This window comes from Vigna umbellata, chromosome 4 (genome assembly GCF_029865625.1).
Source record: "Vigna umbellata cultivar VRB3 chromosome 4, Vumbellata_1.0, whole genome shotgun sequence".
In the NCBI taxonomy this organism is placed as follows: domain Eukaryota; kingdom Viridiplantae; phylum Streptophyta; class Magnoliopsida; order Fabales; family Fabaceae; genus Vigna; species Vigna umbellata.
In genome coordinates this window covers 36,858,279-36,881,386 of record NC_142168.1, presented here as the reverse complement: position 1 = coordinate 36,881,386, position 23,108 = coordinate 36,858,279, and the positions used below count along the sequence as shown (strand labels likewise).

General features: G+C 29.7%; 1 protein-coding gene across 2 annotated transcripts; it reads left to right on the top strand.

Annotated features, from left to right (window-relative positions):
- Positions 1-13,820: 13,820 nt before the first annotated feature.
- On the top strand, positions 13,821-16,777 carry LOC124847977 (homeobox-leucine zipper protein HAT7-like). 2 transcript variants are annotated; one of them, XM_088114634.1, is made up of 3 exons: positions 13,821-14,301; positions 14,826-15,202; positions 16,242-16,777. In XM_088114634.1, exons 1-3 carry the CDS (start codon positions 14,172-14,174, stop codon positions 16,569-16,571), a joined length of 837 nt encoding a protein of 278 aa, XP_087970760.1. In that variant the 5' UTR covers positions 13,821-14,171; the 3' UTR covers positions 16,572-16,777. The 2 variants fall into 2 exon arrangements, with proteins under 2 accessions (XP_087970760.1, XP_047181527.2); XM_047325571.2 differs by having other exon boundaries at positions 13,822-14,301; positions 14,814-15,202.
- The last annotated feature ends 6,331 nt before the right edge of the window (positions 16,778-23,108 follow it).

Here is a 23,108-nt window from a genome sequence, read left to right as displayed (position 1 = left end):
ATTTTCTTCTTCCCCCAACATTCTCTTACTATATTCACATTTTTCTTCTCTTGCTTTCTCTCTCATTCTTGTTCTTATAATTTCACTACAAAAATTCAGGTAATTAATGACGAAAATAAATTTGTCGATAAATTTGAACTATCGACAAAACAATTTGTCTGTAATGTATATTTTATTTATCGATGGAAAAAATTTATCGATAAAATTCTTTGATAAATGTAATATGCATTACGAATAAAAAAATTTGTCGGTAATTTCGTCGGTAATATATATTTCATTTATCGACATATATTTCGTCGATAAAATAAGCGACAAATTTTCTGCTCACTTTTTCTCTCTCTTAGCGAGCCACATTCTTTCTTCCTCTCTCTTGGGTGAGGTCTTCATCTTCTTTTCTCTTACTTGAGGCAGTCCCCATCTTTTTCCATCTTAGCTCAAACCACTGCAACTATAAGCTTTTTTATGTGCCTCTATCTTCGTTGAGCTAAATTGTCGTGTTCGTCGCCACCGACTCATCATGTTTGAGATCTTTCACTCCATCTTCTTCTCTAACTCACGCACGAGAGAGAGTGTCTCTATTCTTCTTCTTTCACACAACAACACATCCAGGGAATACCAATACCATGAATCACCGTTATTGTCCACTCTAAGTCCGGCCAAATCCACTGTTATTATTGCCCTTACAACTGAAGACATAGTCTGCACCATTCAGCACGAACCCTAATGAATTTTTCCCCTTATTTTTATCACAATTTGTAATGAAAGATTTAATTGAATTGAAGATAAACTACTCCTTTTGTTTATAATGTGTTCATTTTTCTGGATTGATAAAAATAAAAGAAAGAAAAAGAAGAGCGAAAGAAGAAATGAATCAGATCACGATATTTACCAATAAAATTTATCGACAGATTTTTCCTTCAATAATTTTTATCTTTATTTCACTATTAATATTACATTTAAATCTTAATTTTCTAAATACATTACAATTTTTATTTCTCGTATTAATCTTAAATTGTAATAAAAGAATTAACTTATATATTTTAAATTTTAATATTAAATTTACAAGTTATAAAAATATATAAAAATGAAAAAATATACTAAAATTTGGTGCAGCTCCTCTAATAAAAACATAGACTTATGATGTGATTCAAAGGGTTTACCTTGGAAGCCATGACAATGTTTTTTCTTTTGTTGGGAATGAATAAAAGATTGGTGGTTGGTTTGCATTCAAGGACTCAAGTAACATGGCTGGGGAACACTTGGTCTCCAATTAAGATGCCTTTTCTTTCTCCTTTTTTTTTTCTTTCCAAATTCTATCATCTCAAAACCCTAAAATAGAAAACCACTTATTAAATCATTTCCAAAACTTCTCAAATATTAGTACACTGTGATGGAAACTGATCTGTTCCTACACAAACCTAAGTATGTAGCATAGAGAATATTTATAGACCCAAAGAACAAATTACTTTATAACAACTTTCATCCTACACGCAAAACAATCAAAACCCTAATAACATATATTATGTCACTCTTTATTTAATACCATATTTTACTACTATCACCTCTTGTTGTTTTGAAAATTTCATCATACGTTTTCTTTTCATGTATTTATCACTCAAAAGTTTTATTTTATTTTTTGCATATTTTATCGATCTATAATTTTTTTTAATGAAGCAATAATTGTTAAAAAATTAATTTCATATTTGATCACTAAACTATTAACATTTTGTGAATTTTACTACTAAAGAGTGATGACGGGACGATTAATTATTTGTGTTTATTTTAAAAAATTCCTATTTAATAAAATAACTAGATTCGGGTTGTTTAATAAGAAGTCTTCAACTTATTTTCATTAGTAAATGTTATTTATTTTCTAAATTACTATTTTAAAAGCACTTACTTTAAATTTAGATAAATCGACCAACCATGTAAAAAAAAATTAAAACAAAAGAACTTGGCTTTGTGACCAACTTTTTTGCAAAACAACATCGTTGATGTTCTGAATTTTTGTTTCGTAACACGTTTTCACTTGTTATAAATGTAATGAATAGATAAAGTATGTAAAAATTAAAACAAACGAAAATAAATTAGGCGAGGATGATAAAATTCGCGATTGTAATTTCATAATAAAATTCTTAGTTAAATAAAAAAATAATAACACCAAAACAATGTTGATTTGTCACCAGGTATTGCAAAACAACATTGTATAATATTTTAATTTTATAAAACTCTTTTACCACATATCATCCCTTCTTTTGTCATAAATTAAAATATTTAATAAAGTATGTGATTTTATTTTAAAAAAAGGTAATAGTAAAAACTGAAAATTCTTTAATGATAAAATTCAAAAATAATAATTAAGTAGTTAAAGACGTATTTTTTTTATATCTAATTCTAAAATCACAATAAGAGTAGAAAAAGACAATGAAAACGAATATTTATTATCATCCCAAAATATAAAGATATATATGTCTCCAATATCTTTAGCTAGGTAGGTATATATGAAGCAGAAATGAAGCTATAGTTATCATTTTCTTATCATGGAGGTACCTATGAATAATTCTATAAACCCTAGTCTAGGGAAGCATGCTCATATAGGTTAAAGAGATAGATATAGAAAAACAAAGACTCAAATAATGTGTTAATAATTACGAAGGCTTTTGAAGGCATCATTTTGTTGGTAGGTTTTCATATTTTAATTATTTTTAATTAAAATCTTTCATAGTATGTGGACTCTTGAGTCATGATGCTTAGCCACAAAAAATAAAATAAAATGATGTGATTAAAAAGTTAAAAAGAAGAATGGTTTATTAGATTCCCTAATGATAACAAATAGTTTTTGTTTAAGGATGATGTATAATATATATTCAATTTGTTCTTGATCACTGTCTTCTTGGGAACAGTGGTAAATTTATAACATAGGAAATTGTGAATGTGTGTTTGATCCCAGATTTCCTGAATCGGTGAATGTGCTGCAAAACACACACACACGCATATATATATAAAAGTTGAGAGTAAAACTAATATAAATATAGTTTTTTCTTTTAAATTTTTTAGAAAAAATTCTAAGATAAAATCATGACAAATATTCATAATTTAAAACGGATAATATTTTAATTTTATTTACAAAACTATCTTATAAAATAAAATTTATATTTATTTAAATATTATAAATATATATTTTTATTAGCTAATGTACATCTGAAATATAAAATTAAATATTAATAGATAGTTAATATTATAATGAACTAACAAAACAATAAATATTATTAAGATATTTTGAGACAATAATCTTTAAATTTAAGAAGAATTATTCTTAATTTTATAATAAAATGTTTGATTTGATATCGATAAGAATGTATATTTGGAAAAATGGATATAATCTGAAAGAGAAATAATATGAGACAGAAAGAATAATTAAAAGATTAAATGTGGAAAAGTAGGAAGCATTAAAAATGAAGTATAAAGATCCAGCTCAGCTGTGTTTTTTGTTGAAGTGATTGAAGAAAGAAAAAAAAGAGAGGGAAGAAACAGAAGCACATGGGAACAGGGGAGCATGTGGAGAAGATTCAGAGCACTTTGATGAATTAATTTTTGGGAGAAAGAGCAACAGGGAATAACATGGTCTCACCCTATTCCAAAGGGGTTGCCCCCAAACTTCCAATAAAGGGATGCAATTGCAAAGGGACTTTGGTGCTGTAGGACAGCCTAGCTATAGAGGTACACCTGGTGGGCCCCATTCCCACTCATGCCCATTACCTACCCTCCCTTCTTTCTTTTTCACCACCACACAATTCAATCACACCAACCTAAGCTACCACCTACCAACTTTTCTCTCTTATTACTTCTACCTTAACTCAATTCTCATATTCTTCTACAACTATTTTCATCACTTCATTCTTCAATATTTTCTAACCATATGCAACAACACTTTTTCATTTCACTCTAAATACTCTTTCACAATGGATTACAAAAAAGAGTTACTTATAAAGGAATATGTAATCTTCTAAGTGTTTTGTTTTCAATTTCATGAAGTTTCATCTTGGTTTCTAGATTTTCAATTTTTATAATTTTATTTTTTTTCTCTAAATTTTACATGCTTTTTAATTTTATATTTTAACTAAATGAATATGTTAAGTTTAAAATTTAGAAGAAATAGAACATTGTCAATTAAAAAAAAGTCATAATTTTAAAAAATATATTAAATAAACAAAAGTAAATTTTTTTAGTATCTATTGAAATAGATATAATGTAAATGTGTTATTATATAACTTCATACATGAATATTGTTTTGTTTGTTTAGTTCACTTGCACATTTTAATTACATTAAATATGTTGATGTGTGAGGTGAATGATATGGAGATAATGCATGTTGAAATAAGTTGTTATAATGATATGATGTGTTATATATTTTTTTAGTTAAATTTTGTTTTTTAAATTAAAATCGCTTAATGAATTATTACTAGCATTTAACTAATGAGTCATGATTACACTCATCACTTAATATTATTCAAGTGCTACGATGTAGATTCAATGTATAGAGTACATAGTTCAAACAACAACTTGAGGATTAAACAAGATAGAATGAGACAACTCTCTCTTGTTTAGAGCAAATATCGCTCAAGCAATACAATATCGCTTGAGTGATAAAGTAATAATGGTACATGAGATTTTGAAATGTGAGATAATGAAATTACATGTCAATGCTTAAGCAACTGCATGTTCATTCAAGCGATAATGTTAATGATTATGGATCTAGTTGGATGATACAATGAATATCATTCAAGTGTCAGAATGAGACTTAAGCAATAATTGCTCAAGTGTTAGATGAGTGTTTTAGTGAGCAAGAAGTATACTCATATTCTTCCATCTAGAGTTGTATTGCTTAAGTGATATGAGATGCTCAAGTGACAAAGTTTTCCTTAGTTTATGGGAACAAAGTCGCTTAAGTGAGAAAGAGCTTCCTCAAGTGATATATATTGTATGGTGATGATAATATTGATGTTAAATTTGTCAAGGTATATGTAATTATCAATGTGGTTGATGTGTTGGGATATATGTGTGAAATGATTATTTTGTATAATATGCATTGTGTTTTACATTATATATGATATTTATAACAATCCATTTAAGGGTGTCTTGTCTTGTATGTTTTGTGGAGATGAAACATCAAACGATATTGTAATTTCAATTATCATAGTATTAACATAAAACTCTAATAAACTTGTAGTTTCCTGCCTCACACCACTTAACAGTTGTTGCTTGATTTAACGATCTTCATGTGTTTGATCTTTTTTCGTGAGAGTTCCTTCTTTCTGTTTTAAGGAAATTAGAAATAATTTTCCTATTTATTCTTCTTTCTTTTATGTTTACATGTAAATTTTACACTCTCAATCGTACATCTCAATATTTTCTCTTTTAACCTGTTACATGCCTCTTCTTCTTCATCTTTTTTGCTTCTACATTTTTAAAGCGCTCTTAATACACATGGATGACAACGTGGGTTTGACATAGTATCAAAGCTCTTCTTTTGAAAGGCTTTATCGTGCCACTCTGATATATTGTCTTTTTTGTTTCTTTTCTTGTTATTCTTTCTTTTTTTTTCTTTTCCTTTTCTTTTTGTTCTCATGGCAGATGGACAACTTATCCAGAGTTTTTTTGTATTTGTATCCAAATGAAAGCCCAACTATTGCTCTTGTTTCTCCCGCTTTGGACACTTCCAATCATCCCTTTTGGAGTCGTTCCATGCTTACAATAGTGAGCACTAAAACAAAGTGGAATTTGTTCTTGGTACAACTCCTCAATTGACCAAAAATGATCCAAAGTTTTACTCTTGGTATAAGTGCAACAACATGGTTGTATCATGGTTGGTTTACTCGGTTTGTCCATCTATTTGACAAAATATAATTCGGATGAATTAAGGTATTGAGATATAGAGTGATCTAAAGAATCATTTCACCCAAGGAAATTGTCCACATATATCAAATCTTCAAATGGAAGTAGCTACGTTAAATCAGGGTGATTTGTCGATTTCAAACTATTTTACTAAACTTTGGATCATATGGGATGAACTGGAAAATTTCATGCCTAACCTCACATGAAAGAAAAAATGTTCTTGCAACCTCTCGTTGTTTTAGCTCAAAGGAAAGTGAAGTACCATGTAGTTTCTACATGGTCTAGATCAATTTAACAACATCAAATCTCATATGTTGTTGCTAGAACCTATGCCATTTGTCATTAAATTTTTTTCCTATGTGCTTCAATAAGAGAGACAATTTGTTAATTGACATATTGTAGCAAAAGCTCATTGTAATATACATTTTTCTCCCACTAATAATAACACATTTCCTAGTAATACTCACAATGTCTTTGGTAGTTCTTCAAATGTTTGTACCTATTGTAATAGATTAGTCACACAAAAGCTTCTTGTTACCATAAAAATGGTTTTCTCAATCAAAATAATAGATCTTACAAAAGGCAAAATACTAGAAAAAGTTTATACCTATTGTAATAGAACATGTCATATTGTTGATGTTTGTTATAAGAAATATGGGCATCCACCTAGCCATAAGTTTTACAATGGCAAGCAAACCCATATTCATAATGTGTCTACATAAGATGACAATCCTTCTACGAAAGATAAAAATTAAAGTGAAAGCATTCGTCTCACTCGACAACAATATCAATTTCTTGCTGATCTTTTCAAGAATACTACCACTGGCAATTCTCCGGTTCAAATAAACCAACTTGGTTCTACTGTTGCCCACCAATCCACAACTGATAATATTAATTTTGTCTTTCAACGTAAAATTTTTAATCATGCATGGATTATTGATTCAAGGATTACCGTTCATATTTGTGTGTCTTTGAATGATTTTATGTGTGTGCCACAATTCTATTCTAATTTCATGTCTCTAAAAAAATTTCTCCGTTAACTATGATCCCCATTTTCTCTTTTTCTATTGCGTTATACAAGATATGAAAATAAAAGAGAAGATTGGTTTAGTTAGGATGTAGGTTGGCTTATATGTTTTCCATTCCAATGATTTTCTTAACAATGATGAACATTATGTTTGTACTTCTAATAGGATGAACCTTTGTCACTCTCGTTTAGGCAATCTCTCTGGTGAAAAATTGAGTATTCTACATAATAAAGAAATTTACATTGTTTCTTATCAAAATTATGTTTTTGATGCTTGTCATAAGGCTAAAACCTTCCCTTCCTTATTAGTGATTCTCGTGTCTTAAACAATTTTGATCTTATTCATATGAACATTTGAGGGCCTTGTAATGTTTCCATAAATGATTTTAAATAATTTCTTGCTATAGTTGGTGATTTATCCTGTTTTACTTGCCTATGCATGACAAGTTTGTTATAAGAAGACACATTGTTGACGTTATTGCTGAAATTGAAACTCAATTTAGTGTTGTAACCAAAACCATACATACTGATAATGGCCTTGAATGTCTTATGCATGATTTGTATTATAGCAAAGGCATCATGCATTAAACAACTTGTGTAAATATCCCCAAAAATGGTATTGTAGAACACAAATATTAGCACATACTTAATGTAACTTGTGCCCTTCTCTTTTAATCTCATCTCCTAAATTCTTTTTGATGTTTTGCAACATAACATGTTGTTTTTCTGATTAATTGAATGCCAACTCCTTTTCTAAACAATGGTTCTCCTCATGAACATTTATATGGCTATCCTTGTGACCTTTCTTCTTTACGTATATTTGGTTGTTTTTGTTACGTCAATACTTTTAATACTCACTGAAAGAAACTTGGCATGAGAGTTGTTTCTGTGCTTCAAACCTAATAGTAAAGATTATTTTTATCTCAATTTAAACGACCATAAAATTGATATTTCATGTAATGTTGTTTTTTGTGAAGATCACTTTCCTTATCATGTTTAAAGAAATAATTTACGTGATAATAATTTTCTGTCTTTGTCTATATTTAACCATTACAACAATGATTATAATGTTCTTGATTCATCTCTTCTTGTCATTAATATCATCGAATTGCTATTGATGTCACACTACAACTAACATTGATACAAATACTATTGATTCCAATAATTTAGCCACCATTAATTTTGACAATGTTATTGTTGAAGATTTTTGCTATGCAACAAGGCAATTCATTATATCTTAAAAGGTCCCTACTTACCTTCATGACTTTCAAACAAACAATATTGTGAAATAAACTATCGAAAATTATATGCAATATACTAATATTTCACTTTCATTTAAACATGCTATCATATTTATAACTTGTGCCATCGAGCCACAAAGTTATGCTAAGACCCTTAGTGGGTAAAGACCATGGATGATGAATTAATCACCCTACAAGCCAACATCATCAGGATTATCACTAACTTGCCCCCACTCCTATTCCTCATTCTTCTCACATTCAACAAAATGGTTAACCCCTTAGTGATGTTGTTGTTTCCTCCTTTCAAAGACTTATGGGTCACCTTATATATCTTACAACGATTCCAACTGAGCCACTTGTCTTGATACATGAAAATCCATCAATGGTTTCTCTATATATACCTTAGAGACCCCTTTATTTCATAAAAATTCAAGAAACATCAAACCATTTCTTAAAGTTTCACAAAAACTGAATATCACATTCTTTCTTCTACCATATGCGAAATACAGTTATTTACATGTTTTATTTAAAATTTAAATAATATTGTTAGGATCAATCATTATATATAAAACAAAGTTTAAAATTACGTGATGATTTTATCCTTAAACAATGTATATAAGAATTAAAAGGAAAAAGTCTATTAAAATACTATTAATCTTAATTTTAAAATGATGAAAATTATTAAACGTACCCAAACAACAACAAATATAATTAAATCTCATATTCTCGTACATATAACTAAAATTATACTCATTTTAAAAAGATGGAATAAGTATAGAAGTATGATGATACATATTTTTTTTTTATTAATTTACGTAGGTGGGGTGTGATTCTTGGGAGTTAAATTCTCGTAGATACTCTTAGCATTAGAAAAGTAAAAGCACACTATGCTTTCTCCATCAATGGATAAAAGACATATTCTATCACATTCCCTCACAACTCTATACATTCATTCATTTATTCATTCACAATCCTTGTGTGTGAAAAATTATGATATCATGAGTCATCACTACTCATCCCGTAGAACTAGCAAATTCGTGATCTAAAAAAAGATACCCTCAATTTGATTTGATCCCTCAAGATACATATGTTTTGCCCTATCTTATAGCTCTACCTTTAAATTATTGGTATATATATCCAAGAAATTAAAGTGGGGTAGATCGTAACGTGATCAAGACCAATTATATCAACTAAACTTATCTTTTTTGTTTTGAGGGTATCTAAATCTTAATTAATATATAATGTTTTTATTTATCGAGCTTATTTGAAGTATATTAATTGGGTTTTCTATCATTATCTTAACATAAATTATTTATCCATTTATAATAGTTTTTCAAATTTATTTTCATGGATATTCTCTTTCCAAAATAATCACATTTGAATTTCTTTTAAGCATAAATATTAACTTAATATATCTTAGGAGATTAAATCCTTTTGCTAACTCTGTCTCTAGTTGTTGTAACAATTATCATAAAGTTAAATTTCAAATAATTCATTTGATTAGTATAGAAATATGCTTGAGATTTTCTTTTAGTTTTAAACTTTTTTCTTATTTCTTGTCTTGAAATTTTTTCTTTTACATTTTATCTCCTTGAGGTTATATTGACTGTATGTTGAATTGACATGAAAATATCTTATAACTTCTTCACCGATTAGAAGAACAAGTAGTTAAAGAATTCTAGAGATGAAATATAAAATATTCTCCTTTTAAGAGACTCAAAAAATGATTTTTTATTAAAAATTAAAAAAAATAAAATCCAAATCAACTTCAGCAATTGACACCATTTTTTATCCAAAACTTTAAATTAATAAATTAATGAGTCTTTTATCTTTATATGATATTTTATTTTTTTATTTGTGTCAAATGTAAAACTTGAACTCATGTTTAGATTCCAATATATACAATCTCAAATCATATTTTTTATTATTCAATGAAAGGATTATGAATTTTTTATTTTTACTTTTACAATCAAATCTATCTTTAGCATATGCATACTTGAGAAAATAGCAGTATTGGAGTGAAAATATTCCAAAATCTTAGTCTATGTTTGATAGAAAATGGACAAATATATCCAGCAGATGCCAGACTCACCACTTTAATTAATTTAATTACTAGTGCAAGTTCCATCATACTTATATATAATAATTTCATCAGAAAAAAAAAATAGTACTTATAATAAAATGACTGCTTGATGAAGTGTGCATTTTCAAAGTATTTTCTATTATAGTTCTCTCCTTGGATTCTGGATTTTCACGTTGCAAAATGCCAGGTTTCCTCGTCACACACATGCATGACCTAACGAGTTAAATTGCCTTAAAATCAAGTGGCTCTTTTTTGGCAAGATTCCAACTTAATTAAAGTTGTCAAATATGTAAGTTGGCATTTTCATCATAACATTCTTTTAACCTTAAAAAATTATTTAATTAATATTTTCATTAATAAAAAAACTGATACATGTGTAAATATATGATATACTTATTTTCAATTAAGATTTTACTTTGAAGAATAAAAAAATTAAAATCAGTAGTGGACCTTCACGTTAACTGAGATGAATCTTGGATGCCAATTTTTTCTACATATATAGAAATTATTATATAAATTAGAATATTATTTTTAATTTTAATATATTTCATCCATGTATTTATAAATAAAATTTTGACACATTTTACGTATTTTTCAAAGACCCTGTTAAAACCAGCAGCTCTATTCTTGTCTCTAATGTAAACTTTTGGTTTCTTTTCTTTTCTTGGAACAAAAATTGATTTGTTTTTCCTTAAATATGTTTTAACATTTATAAAATTATGCATTTTTGATTTTGGCCCATAATATTGTTTTATGTGTCTTTATAAAATAAATAAAAAATTACTTTTGGTCCTTGTAGAAAGATTAATTACAATTTCTATCCTTTCTTTTCTCATAACATGGTATCAGAGTCATGGTTAGAGTCTATCCTAACGAGTTCTAAGTGGACATTTTATTCTTCTATTTCACCCACTATCGAGTCGTTATCAGATCACCTAATTTCTACTATCACGCACGAGATGTCTATATCTCGACGTAAAGGGGTATGTAGGAAGCCCTACATCGACTAGAGATAAGGCCAAATTATAATATACAAGTGAGGTACAAACTTTATCTTACAAGCCGATTTTGTGTAGTTAAATTAGACTTAAAAACTCTAAGAGTTAAAAAAGTATTTTAAAACTTTAACCTTTTGACACTGCATTATATTGATGTGAATTATCCAAAATCTTTCAAACTTTTTGCTAAATATAATATGAGTATAATTTTAAACAATAGTATGATATTTTTAATTTTTTTTAATTGTGAAACACTTTTTTATTTATTAAAAGTTAAAATAAAAATTCATTAATTTTAATTTCTTTTTTATGACTTCCTGAAATCAAATTCCTCATACCCCAATAATGGATATATGTGAAGAAGAAGCAGGCTACGTCTAGATCTCTCTAAAGAAACCAATTTTTCTTCTCTTTATTGGGATTGTTTATGCTTTTGATGTAGACAGATATTAACTAAACTAGACTTGCATCTCTCCAATTTCTCATTTCCAGTGATTAATAAAAGGCCAAAATTTCCAAATAATATAATAATGTAAATAAAATAAGTTATTTTGTATGGCACCAGCGCTTCGTTACCGAATCATTGAGTTTGAATTATTTTTCAATTTTTTCTTTAGTTAAGAAGTAGATGTTATATTCAATTCAGTTTTTTTATTTATAAAATAAAGTTCACATCTATTTATATATTATATTTAGAAATATATGAATTATTTAATTTAAGTGATTATTTAATATATATTTTCACTAGATTATTTTAGAATTATAAATTAATTATATGTATAATATATTTGATATATGATTTGAATATACAATTAAAAAATGAGTGTTAAATATATAAGATTATTAGATTTTTTTATTTTGTTATTATTTTTTATTTATATTTTAGATTTAATATATATTTTTTATTATAAATATAATATATTTTTTATATAACAAAATTAATCTCTCATAATTAATATTATATTTAACATAATATCAAAATTATTATTAAAATCGATTATAAAGATATTTATTATTTGTTCATTACATTATTTTTATTATATTACTTATTTAATATTTAATTTTATATTTAAAATGTATGTACTTTGTGGAAAAATGTTTTGAAAATCTCATATTTATTACATAAAACTAACTCAAAATATATAAATAAAATATTAATTTATGAAATTAAATTAAGTTTAAAATCTAATTTTTATTTTATATATATATAAACGTATAACTTAATAAGAAGAGAGAGAATTTGGTATGGACCATTAAAATATTATGGAATTGTGTGCTATAGTTAGCATATCTATGAATCTTGCATGTTGAAGGATACAAAATTCAGCAGCCATGTGTATAAAAAATATATATTTTTCATCATTATTGTAATTTGGACTATAGCTTTGACAAAAACCATTTGTGTTACAGATCACACACATCTATGAATCTTCTGTTCATCTTTATCTTAAATCAGTAGCTACACAGTAAGGTGTGCCTATGTCATATTTATAAAATCAATAAACATAAGTGTCAATTTGTATAAATACTATTTCTAACATATTTTATAGAAAAGTAGTTTGAATGTAACTATGCTTACAGTTTGTGAAAAAATTAACTCAAATAAAGAAAATACTTTAACATGCTATCACTTTATTTTAAATTTTACACAATTATAAATACGTATTTTAATAGTATAATATTTGAGGAATAATTTTATCATTTATAAGGATCTTGCCTGTCTTGAATTGATAGGGTCGTCTTTTACGGAGGATAATTGTGGCTTCAATCGAAAAAATATCTTTTATAAAAATAATTGTGTATATTTTAATATAATAACATATTTTATAATAACACATAAATTATTAATATTTTCATATCTTTAAATTTGGTATTAATTTAAAATTTTATATAATTGTATCCGAACATGATTGAAGCATATTTATATAATTTTTGTTGTTTTTTTCTCTCAAATTTAGTCTTCTTTTACTATTTTTCCTTATAAAAATTTGCTCATAAAAAATAAGTAGTGTTTTTTGAGATAGAAAATCATTTGAAAGGTTCAAAGTTTGCTTACATTTTATGTTAGCATTTAGAGATTCTTAATTTTCGATAATATCATGTTACAACAAGATTTATTTTAAACTATAAAAAAAACGTTACAATGTTAATATTGACCTAAATTTGATAACTTTGAAATTTAATGTTAACATTACGAAAAATAAATAAAAGAACAAATCCGTGAAATAAAAATTAAAGAGTCACTTATAATTTAACCTTCATTTCATTCCTTTACAAATTTTACTTTTTTAATAATAATTTACTTAAATTAACTATGTGAATAACTTTTCATATAAATATATAATAATAACAATAATAGAAGAAACAAGTTCTAATAATAAAATTATTATAATATATAAAGTTTATTTTAATTAATCATAAGAATGTGTACTCTTTATGTAAAACTGTTACTGCATAAATGATATGAATGTAGAGTTTGTATGTGAGTGAATAAATATATATTTAGATATAAAAATGAAGGAAGAGAGAGAAGATGGGTCCATGAAAAGTCTAATATATGAATTTGATGTATACTAGCATTTCATCGTTTGCTTTTACACCTCTTATTATGATGTTTTCTCTCTCTGCTGTCTGTCTCTCAGCCTAAAAATCGCTGTCTTTCGGTCTGCATACCTATCATCATCACCATCCCTCTTTCTGAAAACTCTGTCACCATGAGAGTGAGAGCCAAACTCCTGTGATCGCCACCACCCTCTTCATCAAACCCTTCTACCAAACACAACAAGCTCAGACAAACACATCAACAAAGAGAGTTTGATGATTCTGGGACTGATTCTGTCACCCTCCTAAAGCCTTGCATGAATGAATGATAATACTACTCACAACATCACAACACCAACAACACCACAACACCCTGTTCTTCTACCATGGCCTTCCCTCCCTCTCACACCTTCATGTTCCAAACCCATGAAGATCATGACCACCACCAACTCCACCTACGCTCCACCTCTTCCTCCCTCAACGCCTTCCCCTCTTTCCCACCCCATCACTTTCAAGGTAATCACAACAAAACCACATCCCCCCTCTCTACACCTCTAATTCCATCTCAATTCTTGTACTTGTTGATGTATATCAAGGTCATACATAACCGTTTGTACCTGCAGCGTCAAAGCTTTTCTGTTCTATGTTATTGTATCATGACTGTGATTTCAGCCACATCGACTGTTTTTTATCTGTAATATCAAGAATCTTGATGAAACTCTGATAGCTAACACAATTTGAAACCTTGATGTGTATGCATATCAAGTTTTTAAATAGCAGTCGCAGTTTGATTGTGATTCCTGATAAATGTAGCCCATAGAACTACAGTAGCAGTTTCTTTGTGGTTTATAAGATCTTAGAAACTTTGAAATCATGGGTTGTTTTTTAAAATCTTGATCTTCTCGGGTATGTGATTTTTTGAAAGATTATACGGGTCATCTGATAAAAGATAAGTTTTTCCTTTTAGGTAAAGGAAGGCTGTGTTGTTGTTATATGAATATGTGGTGTTGATTCTGTGTGGTGTTTAGGGGGTGGTGCAGGTGCAGGTTTCATGATGAAGCGATCGATGTCGTTTTCAGGCATAGAGAACAAGTGCGATGAAGTGCATGGAGACGACGAGTTGTCAGATGATGGATCTCAGCTAGGAGAGAAGAAGAAGAGGCTGAGTTTGGAGCAGGTGAAGGCACTTGAGAAGAGTTTTGAGTTGGGGAACAAGCTTGAGCCTGAGAGAAAAATGCAGCTTGCCAAGGCTTTGGGGCTTCAACCGAGGCAAATCGCTATATGGTTCCAGAATAGGAGAGCAAGGTGGAAGACCAAGCAGCTTGAGAAAGAGTATGAAGTTCTAAAGAAGCAGTTTGAAGCTGTGAAAGCTGATAATGACTCCCTCAAGGCTCATAATCAGAAGCTACATGCAGAGGTAATCAATGGTATCATACGCAGCTTCTGTATCTATTCTTCAGTTTTCAACACAAAAAACTTAGACGAAGTTCTTTTATCTTGCTCTCCCATCAGAATTGGAATTTCAATTCCAGTAATCTGAAAAACAACTTACACTCAGATTAATCAAATGATATTGCTTGCCGAACTTCAATTCTGATTGAAAAAATACTATCGAAATTACTTAAAGAACTGCATTCAAGTTTTATTATTTTCGATACCATGTTTGTGACTAGTCATTGACTAAGGTTCCTCTGTGGGTCTTCTTGGAGAAATGTGAGCTTGAAGTTTTTGAGATCTTGGAGGGTTATTTTGGTACTCTATTGAGTCCTGATCTTGATTCAGAATATGATTAAACGACCGTGTAATCTTAATAGAGTTTGAAGTGAATCCAAAATCCAATTGTCTGGTGTTGAATTGTTAAAATTGGATTTTGTAAAGAAAGGAATGGAGTTTTTCTTTGTCTCGTTTATTCCCACCACAGTTTTATTTTCTAGAGTTTGATTAGCTAAATTTTGTAAAGGTCCTCTTAGCCGTTTCAGTGCGCTTCCTTTTCCCTAAACAATGGATGAAATTGATCTTTTTTTCATGTTTGAAAAAAGTAAGCTAGTCTTTTATGCATACATATGTGTTTTAACTATAAGAGGGTCTTTTGTTCTTTTTACTTTTGGGTTTTGGTTTTTCCCGTTATTTAGTGAGAAATCTCCATTTCACTGATTGTGTTATGATGATCCCACAGACGTTAGGGACTAATTTTAAAGAGATTTTGGTTCCATCATTAACTTGTTTTTGTTGATTGAGTTGATCATTCTCGGGAGGTGTCAGTGTGACAGTGTCAGAACTGAGAACTGCGAATTAACAGTAATGTTTGCTTTCCTTTTTCCATTGAAAAACTCTGTGTTATAACTGTTCCATGTTGCTAGCTATGAAAAAGACAAGGTTGCATTTGATCCTTCACATGGAATCAAAACATGAACACACAGTTTTGGTTTTACACTTTTACTGTGTGGTGTTTGCAGCTACAAACTCTGAAAAATAGGGACTGCTGTGAAACCGGAACAGTAATTAGCCACAAGAAAGACACTGAGGGTTCTTGGAGCAATGGAAGCAACAACAGTTCAGAAATCAACTTGGACCTCTCAAGAACACCAGTGATGAACAGTCCTGTGTCTTCTCAGAATGGAAAAAGCCTTCTACCAACTTCCCACAAGCCAACAACCATGACTCAACTCCTCCAAAGCTCATCAAGATCAGATCTCCAAGATGAAAGCTTCTGCAACATGTTCCACAACATTGATGAGCAGCAGAATTTTTGGCCCTGGACCGAGCAGCAGCACCAGTTTCATTAATCGAAAAACTTGATTTTGGATATTATAAATGATTTGAAGTTGAAAGGTTGTGAGAAGTAATTAAGTTCATTAATTAGGCTTAGCTCAACTTTTTTTTTCTCCCTACCAGTTTTTCGGTTTATGCTTATGATGTAGATTGGTGTATAAAGAGTTTGAACACATTTACTTGAGTCCTGATCAAGAGAGGTGGTGAACTTTGAATAGTAGAGCATCTTTTTTTCTCTCCCTCTCTCTCTAAATATAACAAAAATTATACTCAAAATCAAAATTATCATCAAAGTTTAAACAAATTTATGTAATTTAATGGATTATTGCAATGATTAATATACGCGCTTACATATTATAAAATCAACTTATTAAAACGAATAAAATTAGTCTCTATTTTAACAGGATAAGAAATGTGACATGAAAAACCATTTAATGTGTCTGTTTCTGAGATATCAGTAGGTGAAAATGAGAGAGAGACGTCTGTGATCTGTTTAAACATTTGATTTCAAACACAATTGTTTATTAATTAGATCTAAATCTGCTTGGTGTTGAAGCTTCTTTCCTATTACATTAAACTTTAGAGTTATGCAGAATAAATATATTTTGTGCTAGGTTTAAACAATTTACCATATAGTGTATATGGTTAATATATATATATATATATATAGAGAGAGAGAGAGAGAGAGAGAGAGAGAGAGAGAGAGAGATGTACGTGGCCCTAAGTGGATTTGCAGGTCTGGAATGTAGAATGGGGCCACAGATGGAAATAGGATTCTCTGGTGGGATTGTTTAAGCACATAGATAGATACATAGATATGAATATATATATATATATATAAGTGTATATTTTATTTGATGTTGGTGCTTTGGAATGATGATATCATGGGATGGAAAATTGCATGGAAAAAGGTGTTTGGAGAAAGTTGAGCTAATGAGATAAAGGGCATGGCTGACTTGAGGAGTGAGAAGAGATGAAGTGGTGCAGAGAGTGAGGCATGTCGTTTTATGGGATGAAAGAAAGAGCCAAATCTAGCTGGGACTTTGCAAAGAGTAGTGGGGATGGCCGAAGTAGGATTCTGAACTTGCACACACTCCAACAACGGAGAAAACAAGAAAATCTTCTTACTCTAAACTAAACTTACAACAAATCCATCATCCACTAACCTTTTTCAACCTTATAAAATCAAATTACACCACATCTTAATTCTTCAAATAATTACATAATTGTAATAAGATATATGGCTGGGCTCATATATGTATCTTCCGATAAATCTTCTATCCAACAATAGTATCAAAGTCGATATTTTATCTTGGTGACTGACTCAGACAATATAATGATTCCTATACTAAAAGTTTTTCTGATAAAGAATATTTAGACGAGTATAAAATAAACGGTGGTTTGAAGGACTACTTGTAGTTATAATTGGAAATGCTTTCGCTGGAGGGGGAATGTACCTATATAGAAGGGACTCATCCTTGAAGAGATATTGTTGGAAATCTAAATATGAGTCTAAGTTTCATATTGGATAGAAGTCACTATTTTAAGATTTTAAGTAAAAAGTGGTGTCAATCCCTTATATTATTGATTCAAATTTCATCAATGTTTACATATCTTCGGATGAAACAATTTTTTCATTCATTTATATACTCTAACGCATTATCTTAAAATTTTTTTATCTCCTATTTCTCTATTTCTATTTTTCATTCACCTATCTTCCAAAGTTGTTTATCACTGACATTTTTTTTAAGTTCCACTAGTTCTGTTAAAAAATGGAAAACGTGTGTAATCGATTTAAAATAATTGATAAAAAAGAATTATTTTAATAATTTATACTACATAAAGATTAGGATTATAATTTGTTATTCGAAGATTCCTTGCTTTAAGAAAAATAGATCTTTGCCCATTTTAATCTGACAACCGAAACTACTTCATTCTGAATCCTAAAGAAGATCCCATGTGACCTACTGCCACAACCAAAAGCAAAAGCCTCTCATCTCTTTCTCTCTCTCCTAACTCTACATCCTAAGTTTCTAAGTAGCTGTCTACCAAAAAAAAACTTTAGCTTTGCTTTCTTAAAAAACATGTACACTACTTAATAAAAACAACTGTACATGATTGAAGAACTTATACATAGATTGAATATTTATCATTAAACTATAGAAATTTTAATTTATATTTATAGAGTGTATTCTTTTTAGTAATAATTAATATATATCACCTCAAACTTCATATAGTTCAATTATCATTTAACTTAGTACATAACTTATTGCTACTTTTTCTTGAGTATGGTTTTGATACTATAATGATAAAAACATGTTACAGAAAGTATATATTACTAAAATGTGTAAAATAGATTTTGCATTTCATAAAGCTAAACTGAAAAAGCTAGCCATCAAGTATTAATATTTTCTTAGTCAACTAACCCTAGAATATTGAGTTTTAAAGGTATAGTATGTAACCTTTTTTGTTATTATTCACTGAATTATTTTATTATTTGGATAAATTTTTTTAAGAACTAGTTACTAATACATGCAATATTATTTCCTTGCGCTATAATAGAATGAAGTACTTATGAAAAAAAACGTAATTTTGTTCTTCCTAAAGTGTCCTATTTAAACTGTAGTTACATTATTATTATTGTACTGTGAGGAAGTGGAAAGAATTTTGCAGACAATGATAAGATCGATTGGTTTTAAAGTGAAAGATGTAATATCCAAGAAAATATTTATTAATATCTACCTTAAAATATTGATACAATAGCTTAACTATTATTTATATGTATAATAGTTTATCAATATTATAGAAAATATATCAATATCATTAAAAAATAGAATCTATTCTATAATTTTTATTTATATAAATTTCATATAAATATTTTGTTTTATAATATTTTACTCCTACCAATCACAAGTCAATTAAAGAAGTTTATAAATTAAGATTTCTGATTGCACATTACTAGTACTTTTACCTATGCAACTTTTTCTTTGTATAAAAATTAGAATCAGTTATATCAATTTCAAATAAATATTGTTATCAAAAAGTTCCAACTAGTAAGAAAATAATATGGATAATAGACGTGATAACTTACCATTTTGTTTCTTAAACAATATTATAACTTATTAATGATAATGTCAAAATTGTAATCCAAATTAACATATATCACTACCAATTTATTTATCACATAAGTAAGTGTAACAGTCTAAAACTATATAATAGAATAATCACATTGAATAATATTACAGATCAGTCTTACAAAAATAGAGAAGTACGCTTGTGGCCGAACGGCCTTACAGAAAGACAAGAAAATTAAAATCGAACAACATGAGCAAACCCCGACCGAACGGTTTACAAAAGGACTATACTGAACAGTCCTACAAAAGAAGAGGGAAAATGTGATCGAACGATCATCTTACAACTAACTAATATACTAACCAAACGGTTTTACTGTTTGGTCTTAACTTCTACTTCAACTAAATTATCTTCCTCCAGCGCTTCTTCCAGCAGCTCGTTTGCTTCTGCTCACATCCACATGGATGATCATTGCAACAGAAAGACAAACGAATGTACAAAACAGACAAGATAGGAAACATAGGGTAAGCTTATGTAATTCAATTCATGGATCATCATATAGTTCACACAATTCAAATAAACAAGATAAATCATTAACTCCATGCAAAGCCTAATACTAGACTCTGACTGTCCGGGCTGTACGAATTCTGTGTAGCTACGACGTTCGTGCACCCAAGTGATGTAGTAACTGGGATACCCTCAACAGCTTCCACCCGAGGTTAGTCCTATCTGTCCAAATTAACCATAAGGACTAGGACCTCCTGTCATTCCCACACATGACTTACCCTTCTCTACGTGAGAACGAGTAATCACGGACCATCAGGATGAACCGCCAGCTTAACATGCCCACATTCATACTTTACCAAAATCCAATATCCATTCATGAGATATTTCTCCCCGAAATACTCGTTCATAATCATACTCATTTCACCTACATCATATTCAATCATCTTTCATTTTCATACTTCAAATCTAATCAATTCGAACAAAAATCCATTAGGATGACAAATACCGAACGTACACCTTCAACCCCGAACGAGACCGAACACTTGGAACGAGACCGAGAGGTCTCCAGTCCCAAAACAGATTAAGACCGAGATGGTTACTATCGGGGTTGAGAAAGAAACCGAGTACAATAATATTTCACAAGAACGAATAGAAACGAATGTTATTTACAAAGTGAGCCAATTTAATGAACTGACTCTTGAGAGTTCAAACCGAACACCGAAAAGCCTAGGCCGAGTACTAAGACTCTAGGCCGAAACCAATGGAGACCGACACTACTAAGACATTCAAAGGATAGTACTTAAAAGAATCATATGAAGAAACCGAACGCTATAAATACTTAGCTTATTTATGAGTTTATCATCAAGAAAATCGAATGCCAGTCTAAGACCGAGCACGGTAGAGGGTGGATTCTATGGAGTTTGGACGAACACTCTTATTATCAATATAGATTACGGAAAGTAGAAAGAACGCTTGGTGTAAGACCTAGCACTTACTTAGTACAAATACTTGGTGTAAGATGATAACTTTTTGGCAAGTATACCAAATCGTTCCAAGTAATACAGTGAATAAGTAAAAGTATCGTTCTCCCAAGGGACTTGTACAACACATGACAATTCTTCCTTTTATAACTCAATTAGACATCAAAGTGTACAGAAAAACACAAGAAACTCTTTTTGGTATTTTTATCAAACAGTTGGTGTGCAAGGAATTATATTTAAATGAAACTTCGTTGGAATTGGGTTTCATGAATCATATGAATATAAAACTCTGTTCAATATTTCATTACTTCATTCAAACATTCACATCAAGGCATACTAGTCCTAATCCCTTAGCAACTAGTTCTAAATTAATATATTAAAATGCTAATCCTTTAGTCAATTTAATATACAATTTGCATTAAGTCCGATGTTAGGAATGATCAAGTTATTGAGTCTATTCCTAGATCCCAAATCACTTAAGTGCTCTATCTACGTCCATGTTCAAAGTTACTTTCCAGTAATCAGAAACATTCAAATAACATTATATTTCCATACAATGATAGTAAATTCAAGAAAGAGCATATGAACGAAGAACAATATATTGAACAGGAAAATTACATCAGAGTAAGTTCATTACATCCAATTCCAATGAAAGAAAAACTACTCCTAGTCATCTAAACGTACACATTTGAAGCAATCCCTTGCAAAAAATGGTGTCTTGATGCCTTGAAGTAGTCTCCGGAAGTTCCTGAGATGTTTTCCTTTCTTGCTTTTGTCTGGAACTTCTTTTCTGAAGAGCATGTTTCTGTCGCTCTGTCACGTCTTTTAAAGCCACTTAAATTCATTAATTCGCTTAGCGCACATGTATTGGTGCGCTATGCGAATTTTGTGTAACCGCTGCCTCTCAACTGATGTTATTCGCACAGCGCACAAGTAATGGTGCGCTATGCGAATTTCCATTTCCTAGCAGTGCGAATTTTGGCTTTCGCTTTGCGAAAATTGACTGACAGAATCTAAATAATACACCATTCCCTGTACAATATTTTACATAACAATCTACTACCTATTACAACTTTTCAATGAGGAACAACATGAATAATTACAAGATTGAGTTCATTTATAAGTATAAAAACAACTCTTTTTCACACTTATCATAAGACCGAACACTACTTAATACGAGCACTTGGTATAAGACCGAACACTACTTAATTCATAAAAGAAAGACTTGATAAATATACGATATCAATTAAATGTTCAAGAACGAACAAACATACTAATACATGTAGATATACTAGAATTTATATCAGAATGCCAAGGAATGAATATCCTTGGTTGAACGCCTATACATAAATTTTACTAGACAAAGACGCTCGGTCCTCAACAGGAATTCCTTCCAAATGAAAGATTTCAGTTCTAAACGAGTCCCCGAGAAAAACCAAACGGTCCAAGACCATTCAGTAACGAACATACATTATCATAGGAAATTTCATACTTAGAATTATTTATCTCAATTCATTTCTCAACATCATCTTCATAATTTCGTACTTCCATATCATAGTAAATTTTCATATAGTCAAAACATAGCAATAATCATATTTCATATTAATTCAGCAACTCATCGAACGTACATGCAATACAAGCAAACATACAAATTAAATTATATAAACTTCCCTTACCTCTGAGCGTGACCGAACGTTCATAGAGACAAAATACAGTTCTTACCACTACAAGTCCTTCTACCCTTAACGCTCAACAATTTTCTAAAACTAAATCAAGTAAAACCAAAACACTATCAGAACTACTCATTTTAGAAGAGTAATCAACACATGAAACCATAACTTAGTTTGCATGTCCAGAAAACCGCACGGCTAAGTGAAGAGAAGAACTTACCAGTTCAGAACCCGAAACCGATCAGCTCAAACTGAAGCTCTTAACACCGGAGGAGTAGAATCGGTGCCTGAATGGTGATCGGAGGAATCAAAGGTGAGAATT

What these genes read in the sequence shown, in the direction of transcription:
- LOC124847977 (XM_047325571.2), top strand. Translation starts at nt 14,172, where the DNA reads ATGGCCTTCCCTCCCTCTCACACCTTCATGTTCCAAACCCATGAAGAT. An exon ending in CCCACCCCATCACTTTCAAG is followed by an intron (nt 14,302 to 14,813) that starts GTAATCACAACA and finishes TGTGGTGTTTAG; the next exon opens with GGGGTGGTGCAGGTGCAGGT. An exon ending in ATCAGAAGCTACATGCAGAG is followed by an intron (nt 15,203 to 16,241) that starts GTAATCAATGGT and finishes TGGTGTTTGCAG; the next exon opens with CTACAAACTCTGAAAAATAG.